The following is a 14,972-nucleotide window of genomic DNA, read 5'->3' on the forward strand; positions in this document are numbered from 1 at the left end:
CCCACCTCCACTGGGTAAACTCAGACTCTCTATCCTCACTGTTCTGCTTCAGCAGCTAGTTGAGCATGCCAAAGTTTCTTCCCCTAATACGCCTCATCCACGGCATCCTCCCATGGCACTGTTAACTCTACCATATGAACAAGGCGTGCTGATCCAGACCACAAGACAATGTCTGGTCAAAGGTTAGTGCTGGCAATCTCAGGTGGAAAAATAAGCTGTTGACCAACATCTGCCAGCATTTTCCAGTCTCTAGCAGCTTCCAGTTGTCCAGGGTGAGGCTTGGTTTTAACACCTTTTCTTGGTGGTTGCTCTCCTGGATGGAGGAATATTGTCTTTTGTGTGTAATGCTTTGATGAAACAGGTGGGAACTTATTGGTCAGGTTACACGTGTCTTCCAAAGCTAAGGCCAAACATTGCAGCACTTGGTCATGGAGCCAAGTAAACCGTCCTTGGCTAAGACCCACCTTACATCCTGTCAAAATGTGCCGTAATGTTGCAGGTGATGAACACAAGGGACATGAGGGATCTTCACCCACCCAGAGGTTAAGGAAAGGGCTAAGGGAAGGTCATGTGTGTGTGACGAATCATTACCATTTTGCTAATTTGCATATGTTTTGCATCGTGTTTTGTATCATTTGCGGCAGTTCTGACAGCACGTGTGAAAGGAAAGTTTGCTTCCAAATGTTTTTTAAACCTCATTACTTTTAGAAAAATGTCCTCGATCACACACGTACTAGGAGAGGAAGTTGAATTGATCACAACGAGCGATCATATCCTGTATATGCAAAAAAAGACACGCTAAAAAAAAAGAACACCACACCGCAGTTCTCAGAAATCTTGCTACGATATCAACACGAAATGTGCTGCATGTAAGTGTAAAAAATGGTCAAATGATGGACTGAATGGCTAACACTGCTTCTAAAACACAGTAACTATGAGGTACACAGATATAGAAAACATTTTTCAATTCCTAAAAACTGATTTCTTGTAGGAAATCCATGTGCTGACTGACCCTTACTCACGAGTGCTTTCTACTGCATATAATTCATAATATCTTAATATTTTGCCAGAAGACCTGCTTTTTTTTGTTTTGTTTCAGAGTAAATGTAAATAAATGTTTTAATATTAGTTTTTTTTTCGGTATGCCGTAGAAGGCTAAAGAAAGCAGACAAATATATTTTTTTAAAAAAAGTTTTTTCTAAGATGTTTATGCAGAAACCAGTGAGGTATGTCTTTGCTAAAGTTCGCAAAACAAAATTCAATGTACAGTCAACTTTTTCAAACAAAAAAAAAAAAATGATTAAGAACAAATAGGCAAGTAAATTTGACCTTTGGAGCTGTTTTTGGTCTCAGAATGCATATGCAATGACCCAATCTTAATGAATTGTTAGTAATTTACTTTACACATCTTAAATAATAAATAGTGAGAAAACAAATATATCTGTTAGTTATTTTTAAACTCTTTCCTCAGTCCACAGATTCAAGCGATTTTAATGAGATTATTCTGGTGGTGGGACAAATTCCAATGATTTTATTTTAAATATAATTTGCAAGCAATTAATATGGTCCTCTAGGTAATGCACATAAACATAAGAGATTTACAGCGTAGTACTGCATCTGTCAAAGTTAATCAAGAATGCATATTAATTAAAAAATTTAGACTTTGAGCCTTTAGAGTTTTAATTGTTTAGTTTTTATCCAGCTACTTTTTATTGATTTTAATGATGCACTGGTTGGAAATGTTTGATTCAGGAAGTGGTGCCACAAATATAAAACCAAGAATGTCTCAAGATGTAAAATATTTGTGTTCACTGATACTGTTGCTGCATAGTAAATTGTCATTAAAATAGACTTGGATTAAATTAATTTCCTGATACTAAGAATTTTCTACATGATCCCAGCCAAATTTAGCAGTGTCATACTGTTGCATCATCTTGCAATTCTAATTCACTTAAGACAAATTTCCTGTTTGTGCAAATTATTTGAACAGCTAAGTATAAAGGCTATTAGGAAATGTATTAACTTGCACCCAGATTAGCACCTCTGTATTCTAATTTCATGCTGTTTTGGGACTACCGAGCCTATGATGCATTTCGAGTTGCCATGAACACAGTTTTCAAGTTGCCATAGTGCTCACACATCAATGCTATTTCCATGAAGCAGCACAAGAAACAGACACAGGTAGAGGCGATGAAAGCTGTGGATAGTGCACCACTGTACAGGAAAAGAAAGATGTTGCTGCAGATTTCAACATTCCCGCGAGCACTAGATTAAACATTCCAAAAAAAATGGAATACAATAATCCTGGCCCACGAACAGCAAACTGTGGATGCAAGTCGTCAGCTTTTTCTATTTGTTCAATACCCTGCTGACGCCTTGCTTTTGTGGTTTAAAAATGCCTGTGATCAGAATGGGACACAAGGGCAGTTCCTTTGCAATGTATACTTTATTTTCAACAAAATACACAGTACGGTTAAATGTGTAATACTTTTCATTGCACTGTAATTTAAATTTCATTTCAATGTTACTGTAACTTCAATAAAAACTGGCTATGCATTAGACTGTAATAAGAATTACTGATAAAACTTTTTTTTTATTGCTGGTCCCTTAACATTTGTGTTAATGAGGTAGTTGCATACATTTTGAGATATACTGGCACTTAAAACTTGAAATCAAGTGTGTACATGTACTGACTTAATATGCTGATATTTGTCTTTTTAGGAAATGCAAGTCCTCGTTTTATTCGCTGCACAACATACTGTTTCCCATGCACATCTGATCTTGCCAAACAATGCCATGTTCCTCTGGCAGCAGTCATGAAGCCCTTAGCAACAGTTCCACAAAACGAGGTAAGGTAATATTAGATTAATGTTATATTTGGTATTATTATTTTGTATTGTTCTTGGAGTAAGTAGGGGGGTTCCAAAAAATATAGCGTTATACGTCCCCCACGTGGTGCCACAACTGTGTGAATAATGTAGCTGTAATTTTTCTTTTCACATCCTGGAAACTTTTTACACTTATAACTTAGGATTTCAGATCTGTCATCTAAATCACTGCAGGATGAATGAGTTAAAACAAACAAACAAAAAAACATAGCAAGTGTTCTGGCTTTTGTGTTCTGTACACATCATGGATCATCATTGCTGTGTTACCTGCTTGATAATGTGGGCAATACTTACACTATTAGTGCACTAGAGTGGATATTTTGAAAATAACAACATGTGGAGATGTGAAATGCTATATTTTTTGGAACCCCACTACTTAACTCCGTAATGGTGGATCTATTACGATTGTCAGCAAGAAGGTGGATCTAAGGAAACTTAATTTCTGATTTCTTCATTTTGAAAATACTTAACCATGAACAACAGATCAAATAGGGCACCCCTTACAGCCTGTGTGGTCCAAATGTGTTTGTTTTACTTAAGTTCTGATAGAAAAAAAATCTTTGCAAGATCAGTGACCCTTAATCGTTAAAATTTGATTTTAGTGCTTTGGATTGCTAAGATAAACAGTTGTTAATTGCTACCCTGTTAGGGAAATAATGAAAGCAAAAAAGTCAGTCCGCTGGTTGCGTAGTATCTGCAGATTTCGATTAAATTGGAGGAAGAATGAATCCACATTATTTAAACCTTAATATTCTCGACAGACTTGTCCACTTCCATGACCATTTCAGATCTAAAACATGCTGCTTTATCCTATTATCTGCTACAACATGGATTCAAGGCCCTCTGCCTTTCCATCTTTATGTAGTTGTGAAGAACTAAGTGCTTGTTCAAACTGGAATGAGGTAACTGTGATTTCTATTTAAAATCTACGGGCAGATCATAAGCTTTTCTTTACCAGCTTGCATACAAGTCCAAAGGAAAGAAAAGGACCTGCATTAAAAAGTCTATTTCTAAAACATTCTTTATGGCTTTAAGAAAAAAGGAGCAACATAACACTGCAGACCTCCAACTGCGTAAAGTTTGTGAGAGGTTTTCTGTGTTACTATACAGAGATGCTTTGATATGAAAGCCATTTCACATTTAAGGCCTCTTTTCAAATATTTTCATTTAAATTATTTCAGAGTAATTACAAAAGGGGCCTAGAAGGCCAATTATCATGAAACTGGTCAGTGAATAATTTATTTGATTTGGCAGTGTTTCTGATAGAGGTTTCATTTTGTCAAATGAAAGCAATATTTGCCAGATTGATATGATTTTATTTCTTCTAACTTACCTGGTCAAAGGTGAAGTGCATAGTGTGCATTGTAAATATTTGGATAATGATACTTCACATCTGTATTTGAACCATGTTCTTTCAACTACGCCATGAAACATAAACTTTAGAGGACTTTGTAAACTAGTAAGGTTGGGACAATGCCTCCTTTTTTTCCATTGATGCATTGTTTTCTAAAGCAGCCAATACATCAATGTCCTTAAAGTCACCAAAACTAACAGAAGTAATACATTTAGAGCTCCTGATAATATACTGAATATCTACTAAATTATTGAAAACTATCACATCAGTTAAATTACACCAGATTATGCATACCTTCTCTGAAAAAATATCTTACCCTATTTCTTCAACAAAAACTTTATTAATTTACAAAAAACAGTCCTGTATCTCAGTGTCTATTTCTTATATTTTATTTTTAAGAAACAGCATAGTGTCCACATTCTTTGCTTTTAAAGATGAACAGTGCTTGTTTACAATCTGCCCAACCCTGCTGAAAACCATCGATGAGGATCAAAAGATACGATGCATCACCCCGGCCTTATAAACTAGTGACATAACGTTAAAATCGAATCATCTGTGTCATGTTATTACTAGCAACATATCTAATGTTTTAAATCTTTGGTTGGTAGTTTGTAACACTTAAACTCATGGTAGCATTCAGGGCTTCCAAGGTTAGAATTTTAGAAGTTAGAACGGTTGGTAATGCTCCCCCCATTAATAATAAAGTGAAAGGGGTAGAAGAGCAAAGAGCCAAATGTAGTTGAAAGGTCAGATTGAGCTTCATTACAGAGTACACTGGGGACAAAACCGCAGGGAACTGGAAGGAGACAGTGTTTCTATATATATATTGATCATGTTAATGGCTTGTGCTTATATTAAAAAGAGGTACCACTCTGTAATCACGTATCCTGGCATAGTCTGCATTGTTTACAAAAGCTTGGATTCAAATAATTCCAGTTCAATGTGTCTGCTGTCCAAACGTATTCTATTATACAGTCGCAGACATAAATATTGGCACCCTACACTTAATTCAAGAAAACATGTTAAATGTAGTTGAAAGGTCAGATTGAGCTTCATTACAGAGTACACTGGGGACAAAACCGCAGGGAACTGGAAGGAGACAGTGTTTCTATATATATATTGATCATGTTAATGGCTTGTGCTTATATTAAAAAGAGGTACCACTCTGTAATCACGTATCCTGGCATAGTCTGCATTGTTTACAAAAGCTTGGATTCAAATAATTCCAGTTCAATGTGTCTGCTGTCCAAACGTATTCTATTATACAGTCGCAGACATAAATATTGGCACCCTACACTTAATTCAAGAAAACATGTTAAATTAAGCATTTTGTGAACATTACCCAATAATTAACGACAAATACCAAAATACAAAATGTCATTATAAAAACCATTATTGAAAACCATTACACAGTAACTAAGCTGCATTATAAAGTCAATAGCCAGAAAAAGAGGTAATTATTTCCAACATCTGTTGAAGAAGAACATTTTGGCAAAACAGCAGATGATGGTCAAGACAAAGTAGCTGGATTCACTTTTGAGAAAAGCACTCGTAGTGAACTACAATAAAGGAAATGGCTACAGAACAGTATCAGAGAAATATAGAATACCAAAATCCACAATCGGTAATAATCAAGAAGAGCCAAACCTGTTTTTAAATACAGACTAGCAATAAAAGTATACCTCCTAGGAATAAAAGTGGGGTAATGAGTTGCATGTATAATACAAAATAATGTTTTGTGCTGTCCATTGTTACAGTATCACACATTCAAAGCTAGAACAATGTATTATTTGTAACACTGGGTAAAAAAAAAAAAAAAAAAAAAAAAGTTACAATATTATCTTTTTTTTTTTTTAACCCTAAAACCAGAGAGGCTCCACACCTTTATTTTGCTTTATTTACTCTGTTTCCTTGATATTCGAATAAGGCCTTTGTTTGTATATTAGTTACAGTGCCATTGAGATACTTTGCCCACCGAGTAATCCACAGTGCAGATTGTTCTTGAAAATTAAAATGTTATAAATGTTAGAAAAATGCAGTGCCATTTAGAAAGCATTCCTACTCTGTTAGAAATTATATGAAGCATAGTGCTTCAAAGTTATTTTCTTAAATTTGTGTGTAGTATTGCAATGGTTACTTACAGTGTATTTCCTGTACATCTCTGAAACACTATCCATGCACCTCTCATGCGCCAAGATTAATGCGTATTGCCATTTTATTACCAGTGTTTATATAACCACTACTTGGAGTTTTTCCAAATGAAAAAAAGAAAGCAGTGGGTGGGCAGAAAAGTGGTCTTTTAAACATACACATTCCTTATCAATTATCTCCATTGAAAATAGGGACAAGAAAAGATATGAGTCATGTTTTCCTAATATCATGCCATGATGCATACTCCTTTATAAATTGTAGTCGCAGACCATTGATTTAAGGATAATCATTTAGTAAACTTTAATCACTTTTTAAAAATAAAATAAAAAGGAAAATATACCATTTCTAGTAATTTTAACAAATAATATTTATAAACTAACACAAGTCTTTAATTATATGAGTCAATTGGATTAAATCCAATGTTTGTATAGTATGGAAGTCACTTAGTCATAAGGCTGTTCAAAACATTTCCTTAAACTTGTCTTATAATACACACCATCCTTTTTTATTTATTTATTCTTATTAAATGGTTTACACCGGAAACTGCTTAAACCATTACATCCCAGGGGACCGGCTTATCTAATGCATAGTTCATTACTTCAGAGTAACCTCTCAAGGTTCGGGGCTGATGGCATAGAATTGCAGTGCTGACTCCAGAAGAGTGCTGTTATACTTAATGCTCATAATTGTTGCAGCAATTCTATACAGCGAAAGTACTTGACAGATCCTAGAACAATTAAAAAAACATTTAGCATTTTGCACAGGCATCTTGATACAATTTATGTCATGAAATGTTTTAATTTTTTAATGCTTTGTTAAATACCATCTCCCTGTAGTTACTAACTTTTCATTCAATGCATTTCTAACAGAATCGGGTTTATTAATTATTAATTACTGTAGTCAAAAGTTTACATACTCCAATTAAAATTTATTTCTAGTAATTTCTCATACAAAGAATTTTAGGAAAAATCTTTTGTACCAAAAGTTTTGCTGTTGTGGATGAGGAAGAAAAGTTACAAGAAATAGATGTTTACAATTTTTTCAGCCATTTTTAGGAAAACTCCAAAAATGCTAATTCAAAAGTATTCATATCCTTTGGTTCTGTGATAGTATTGTCTCCAAGGTGCTAGACATTTGAATATGATAATGTAGAACCTAATTTTAGAAAATGCTGGATTGTAGGTGAACATTCTTAGAGAGTATAAACGGGTTAGGCATAGGATGATTGCTGTCATTACCAACCTGGCCCTGTGAGGTACCGGGCTGACTAGAAAATTCTGCTCCTTACCTATAAAACCTTAAATGGTGCTGCTCCTGTGTATTTGAGGGATTTATTGCAAGACTACATTCCAGCGTGCAATTTAAGTTCCACGGATGCCGGATGTCTTATTCAGCCTAGGACTAGGTTCTGTACTATGGGAGACTGATGGAACATGCAGCCCAGATCTGTGGATATTTTTAATTTTTGCTAAAGACAGCTTTTGCTGATTTATTTTAACTTTTGATTTGTTTTATTGAACTAATATTTTATCTGTACCTTTTGTATATTGTGTGTTTGGATTGTTGTTGAACAAGCAATTGAAAACTGAAATTTAACTTTAAAACCGTTTTGGTTCTCATTTCTTACATTCCACATAACAGAAAGTCATAACAAAAAACATATACTATGTAAAATCGCTAGACAACATTTCCAGCAAGTTGGGCACTGTTTGAGCGAGGCATTTCAGAATGACGTGCTGGCCTTTTTTTCTGTCCGATGAGATTCTGACTTGCTCGAAAGCAGCACAACTATACTGCTATTGTCCAGCTGTCTTCTGACTGCAACAGGCTTCAAATCAGACTACTACTGGTACCACGAAAAAAAAAGAAAAAAAAAAAACTACAAATGTGCAATTGCTACTAATAATAATGAGAACAATAAAACTGTTGGATATATAAGGATGTTCAATAACGCTGATGTATAGATTTTACAAGTCCAACCTTTATTTTACAAGAGTTGCCAAAGGTCAGGATGGTAACCAAACAAGACCTATTTTGTAATAGGACATCCCATCTCTAGTATGTCCAATAGGAATCCATGGATGGGATCATGTAGTTATTTATTTATGTCTTTTGGATCGTTTCCAAGTCGCGTATGGTGTGGATTGACATTTGGCAAGAACGTTCACGTCCAGTGTGGATGCAGCTTTAGTGTTCAAGGAAACACAATGTTTGCTGGTTATATTAAATTGAAAATGTTATTAAATTCAAACGGAGTTTTAAAAGTGTTTGCCCAAAAATTGCATATCCTACAGCCAGGCACAATTGAATGATTGAAAATGTCCCAAAATATGAGCATTTCAAATACAGGTAGTGAGATTAGTCCCCCATACAAATCTATAGAACTAGATACACTGCAATGTTTAGAGGAAGCATTTTCTTTCTGCTGCTGTATGTTCCCGATTTAAAAGTTGAAAAACAAGTTAATTTATTTACTTTATTAGTGTGAAGAAAAAATATCAAAAGAATCAAGGATATGTTAAAAGAAAACGCTTCGATACGGACAACATGGGACACAGCAAAGGTGAAGTCATGAGTTTCTTGTAAACACTGCAGGGGGTTCTGGAACACTTTAAACAAAATACTTGCATTATTATGTCTAGGGTACTTTTTGATTATTACAGTATGGGTTTAAACTACTGCAGTTAAAACTGAATTAAGGCCAGGATTTGAAATAAATAAATAAATGTGTCATGTTTATTCTTGGAATTAAGTTTTGAATGTTTGGTTATTTTAATTTGCTGCATACTTCAATGCTGTTCTTCTGTACTAGAATAGTACAGGTACTCTAGTAAACTTTGAAAAACAACCCTGTTAAATATAAAACTGTACACTGTATTTACCTTTTAAAGGGCAATTGCATAATTCATGATGGGACTGCAATCTGACGCTTACTTCCAGTTGTGTAGACGAGTCATGTTTCAACAAGCAGCAAATAACAACAGGTGACACATATCGTGCATAAATGTCCGGAAATGGACGTGAGATAATAAGCTTCCTCAAAACACAGTGCTGCATTCCTAAAACATTAAGGATTCCTTAGAGTATGTAGAGGAGCGATGCTTACTTGGAAGTAAGGAAAACCCTTGAGGAATAACTAGCACGCGGTTATTTTTTTTTTTTTGCATTTTGACCACTTTTTTAAACTCTTCGATTGCATTCCCTGCCTCAAGATGGCTTCACATGTAACTGCATGGACCTCTCATAACTACATTTCCCATGTGTGAGCAGGAGGATGATGGGAAATGTATTTCTGAGAGGTCCATGTGGGTACATGTGAAGCCATCTTGAGGCAGAGAATGCAATTGAAAAGTTTAAAAAAGTGGTCAAAATGTAAAGAAACAACAACAAAAAAAAACAATACACACACCTTATGTAAACATTTGTAGCAACACATGGGAACATGTAACACAATAAAATAAAATGGTCCTGATGTACCCTTTAAAAGCAAATTAGAAGGTGCATCATATCATTCTATCAAATAATAAAGTCTTTGTCTTATGTAGGTATTCACTTCAATTCAGGCCACTAAAATTTCAGTTTACAAAAGCTCCCCTATTTCAAAAACTCAGTGTTGACAGGTATGTGTATCACAGATGACTATATGCAAGCCATGCCCTGAAACCATGCCTTAATTTGCTACAGTTCAGTTTAAATGAGCGCTGACTGAATTAAACAAAGCCTTTGTATTTGACAGCACCAGCTGAACCGAATCTTATTAAGTTTACTGAGTAGTCATGCAAAATATAGGGTTGGTCTGTTGGGTTAGTTTTGTGTTTGGATTTTAATTGCTGTCTTGGACTTCATACAGAACCATATAGAAACATACTTTTGTTTCTAAATATCTGATGCTCCTTCCCTTTGTATATACGGAGGTCCAGTCGTGGTTGATTGTTTGTACGATTTTCTTGTCAGCAGCTGCAAAGGACTGTAGCCTGTAAAGAATAAATAAATGTCAATTCTGTTCAGACAAAAATGTGGTTGTGTCAAGTTAGTATTTTCACATTAATAGATGCCTGCAGAAACATTATGCTAGTCTTGTAAATGCACCTAACTGGAACTGTAGCTTAAATTAGGTTGTTCATGATTTTAAGAAATGACTTAAACTTTCAACATTTCTTATTTTATTTGAGTGAAATATTCTAAAGAGTCTTTTCATCCTGTTCAATCAGTAACAAAAATTCCTGCAATTTAGTTTAGCCATTCTATTAGGTCCAGTTCTGTTTATTGCATATGATTTTTCATCATTTTTCCCAGGTAAACTATAACTAAACCGAGGCCTATATGTTAGATTGAAAAGTAGTACATTAGGTAATCTATATAAAAAAAAGTGGTGTGTATATTATATATCTATTTATATAATATATATGGTATATATATATATAAAAAAAATTTTTTTCACCACACATGGAACATTTGGTACCCTCTGGGCCGGGTATTGTACGGGGATGTGGGCCCATAAGATGTAATCGCTGCAAGGCTTACATGTGTCCGCTAATGCAGTTTATTGATGGTGGTCGCAGATATCAGTGCTCTTTCTGCAGCTGTGTCAATGAAGGTAAGTCATTATGAATAATAAAGAATTATTAAAGAATAAAAATCAAAAGGAGTTGTCCAAAAGCTTTGTTTATTCAACTCAAATCAAGGAAGAACTCTGGATGATGTCCACTTTCTTGTAACTAGGCTTAACAAACTACTGGTATTTACCACTAAACGGTTCTGTTTCAAGTTATTTATAGGTTAAATGTGCCTGTCAAAATGTATTTAATGGGCGAACATCCCATTCATTTCTGTCTGACCTACGGGTCTATTTTCAAAGAAGATATCATGCCGTATTTGTTCAAGTGCTGCGCGCTGCCCCACATGCAGTGCATTAAGAGCTTGAGCAGGATAGCATCAGAAATGAGGCTCTGAGTCAGTAAAGCTGCAGTTAAGTGCATGTGCACTTTTTACAGAACACAAAAACAGGAACAAACAAGGCACAGGGGCAAAAATAAACAGTTTAAACAAAAACATTACTGCTTAGGCTGGGCATTGGCCTTCACTGAGACAGTACATATATTAACAAAAACTCCTCTCAACACACCAGACAAAGGAATTCTCCCCTTTTATACGTGTGGCCACTCCCCAATTAGCACTCAGTTACGTAATTGGGGAAAGGCCAAACTTGTGATTGTTGGCAGGGACATTTAACCCTGTCCCTACCAACCTTGCATTCCCACACACACACTTTTTATATTAAGGGTTTTCGCACAGCACACATGGCCGCAATCGGCCACCTCCCCGCTTGTCTGGTTTTCTCCCTCCGGATTCTTGTGGTTGGGTTGGCGGCTGGGCTAGTCCCGACTCTGGTGTTTCCTTCTGGAGACCGAGAACTGGCGACAGGGGACCCAGGCAATGTGAACAGGGCGTCGGGAGCGTAGGTTGGCGACTGGGCGGGTGCAGTAGCCAACCGAGGTGCCAGCCTTGGCTACTGTGGAGTGACTTCTGGACTACCAGAGGGAAAAGGGCAGGAGACCAGACGATCAAGGTCTGGACACAAATGCCGGGTGTCTGGGAGCCCAGGTCGTGGGCTGTGACCCATAGGCACAGAGTTGTGACATAGGGGTGGTGTTTGGGGTTGTGGCAGAAGTGTTCCCCTTGCCTCCTCCTTTGGCCTGAGTTGGTCCTGAGTCTTCTTTAAGTGGTGCCTGTTTAACCTCCTTTCTACGTCTGTGACTTTTCCCCTTTCTGGGCTCCTCTACAGAGGGTGGCCCCAATGTTGGCTGCTGGGCCCTCTGGCAGTGGCGACACTGTTAGCAGCGCAGGGAACTGGTACTATCCCACTGCTGACCCTATGTAACAGGATAGCATCGGAAAGGAGACTGAGTCGTGAAAACTGCAGTTAAGCACATAAGCACACTTTTACACAAACAAGGTACAGAAGCCAAAATAAACAGTTTAAACAAAAACACTACTGCTTCGGGTGGGCATTGGCCTTCACTGAGACAGTACATATATTAGCAAAAACTCCTCTTAACACACCAGGCAAAGGAATTCTCCCCTTTTATACATGTGGCCACTCCGCAATTAGCACTCAGTTACGTAGTTGGGGAAAGGCCATGCCTGTGATTGTTGTCAGGGACAGATTTAACCCCATCCCTGCCAACCTTACTTTCCCACACACACACTTTTTACATTAAGGGTTTTCGCCCTGCCATGTGGTCATGTACAGTTAAATGAAAGCCAAATCAGTATGCTAGGCTGCTTAGTGAAAATATGTACAATATAAGCAGCACTTATGATTGGACATTTCTTTAACTTATATTAACATATATTGGATGCAATAAGACCCTCTTTATCAATTTGGATTGACAGTAATTAATAATGATATTTTAATACTTATATTCTTTACAGAGGACACAGAAATAGAAACAACCCAGAACTGAGATAAGATCAGCAATTCAGTCAGATTTATTGGCACTTATTTTGTGTTAGTTTCAATTAAAAAAGGTCAATGAGTACATTACATTATATCATTTACAACAATGATATATCATGTTTAAATCCTTGGTTAGATAATAATTGCTTACAACATTGCTTAGAGCAGTACAATATCATAGATGGGTTTCTTTTTTTTTTTTTTGTCTTCCAGTGCCGCCATTCTATTTCCAACATCTGGACCATGTTGGCAGGAGATTGGATTACTATGAGAGGCCAGAGCTATCACTAGGATCGTACGAATTTATTGCTACTTTGGAATACTGCAAGGTAAGCGTTTGAGGTAATTCCGACAAGATTGCAGAAAACTGATAACCTAGGTAATCCCCCCCAGGTGTTTTTTTAACGTAAGTATTTTTTTTGTATAATTATACATTCTGCTTGGAGACACATGTATACAAACGTGTTATTCTATGACCTGAGGGATCTTACAATACTTCCTGAAAGTTCTATTGAAAAATATTGATGTTCGGACAGATTACAAGACATTGTTTCACCTGAGTGATTACAATGACATAATACACGTTTATTCTCAGGGTCTTTATAAGCAGTAGTGGACACTACTCTCGATTTTATTTTCTCAAAATAAATGTTTATAAATAAAATATTTCCATTATTATCAGTAATAAGGAAATAACATACCTGATAAAGTTAGTTAATGAAGTATTACTACTCATATTAACTCATTTCATGATATTCGTAAATGTTGCAAAAACCAAAATATTAAAACACATGAGAAGAAATGTTCTAATATAACTAAGTCAAATGCATTGGCTATAGTTTTCCCAATTTATTTTTTTCTTAGCTGTAAACAAGTTCCTGTGTTACATTTTATTGCTGTGCAATGTCTCAGTGACGAAAAAAAAAAAAAACAAGCAGGCAGTGAAATTCAGTCCCTCCCCTAGCCAATGATATGCGTCTGCAGTCTGTACTGCGAAGTATGCTGCCCCAGTCAAAAAAACAGACATCCCGGTCCTTAAAAGGTTAAAACAAAAGCACATGCATTATATAAGAGTGAAGCTTATATGAGTTTACAAATACACTGATACAACCACTAAGAACTCCAAAACCATTTAAGCCATGAATTATATTTTAGTTGTTACGGCACCCATAAAATTGCTGACATATTCGGGTCATATGACTTTTTGCACTTGAAGGTACTGGCTTAACACTTCTTACATATATGGGTATAAACTGTAGTCTGTAATTCTCACGGCTAAGTTCGATCATGGGTGTCATGCAAGAATATTTTTTTTTTGACAATTTGACAAAAATACTGCTCCCACAGTGTCAGAGCCTCAGAAACCATTTTTAAGTAGTGGCTTGATATTTGCAGGGTTTTATGTACCCTATATACTGAATCTCTTCGCAACCATGACACTGGCCTCTGATCTATTATGTCTGTAATATTGAGGTGACTTTTTTTATTCCTTTGGTATATACTTTGGAGTTATTGTCTTAATGTTTGAATTTCTTTAAGTCACATTATCGTTGTTGTTTAACTTTATAGTTTGTACATAGCTGTATCCATGGTTCTCTTAATAAAGTTACAATACAGGTGAGGCCTAGTAAAGAATAATTTCACTCCCACATGTTTTTTTTTTTTTTTAGTTTTTTTTTTTTTTTTATTTGAGCTACCTAGTGAAATATGCTTGACAAGCATGTCTGAATGTTGCCTGGTGTTACATGGAGGGGGGGGGGGGGGGGGGGGGGGTTAATTTATGCTACTGTACCAAAGGTGTTTTTTTTGTTTGTTTGTTTGTTATAAAAACTCACTTCCCTAGTTGTAAAAATGTGACATTTAAAAGTGAATTAGGAAACAGCTTTCCAGCTGTGGGCATTCACTGATGTTTTTATTTTAATATGTCTTAATTTTTACAGAACAACAGGCCTCCAAACCCTCCAGCTTTTATCTTCATGATTGATGTGTCGTACAGCAACATTAAGAGTGGTCTGGTCAAATTGATATGTGAGGAACTGAAAACATTGCTGGACAGACTTCCGAGGTAATATTTCCTGTTAGTTTTATTTCTGTCCTGTTGGTGAACGTCTCACTTTTA

General features: G+C 36.0%; 1 protein-coding gene across 1 annotated transcript in view; it reads left to right on the forward strand.

Annotated features, from left to right (window-relative positions):
* LOC121324417 (protein transport protein Sec24D-like) overlaps positions 1-14,972 on the forward strand; it is a 56,095-nt gene that overhangs the window by 26,595 nt on the left and 14,528 nt on the right. The window contains exons 8-11 of the mRNA XM_041266308.1: positions 2,722-2,849; positions 10,852-10,990; positions 13,067-13,182; positions 14,794-14,918. Of these exons, the coding sequence (XP_041122242.1) occupies positions 2,722-2,849; positions 10,852-10,990; positions 13,067-13,182; positions 14,794-14,918 (508 nt within the window). The remainder of the gene's footprint in view (positions 1-2,721; positions 2,850-10,851; positions 10,991-13,066; positions 13,183-14,793; positions 14,919-14,972) is intronic.

Source organism: Polyodon spathula, chromosome 1, assembly GCF_017654505.1.
Source record: "Polyodon spathula isolate WHYD16114869_AA chromosome 1, ASM1765450v1, whole genome shotgun sequence".
Classification (NCBI taxonomy): domain Eukaryota; kingdom Metazoa; phylum Chordata; class Actinopteri; order Acipenseriformes; family Polyodontidae; genus Polyodon; species Polyodon spathula.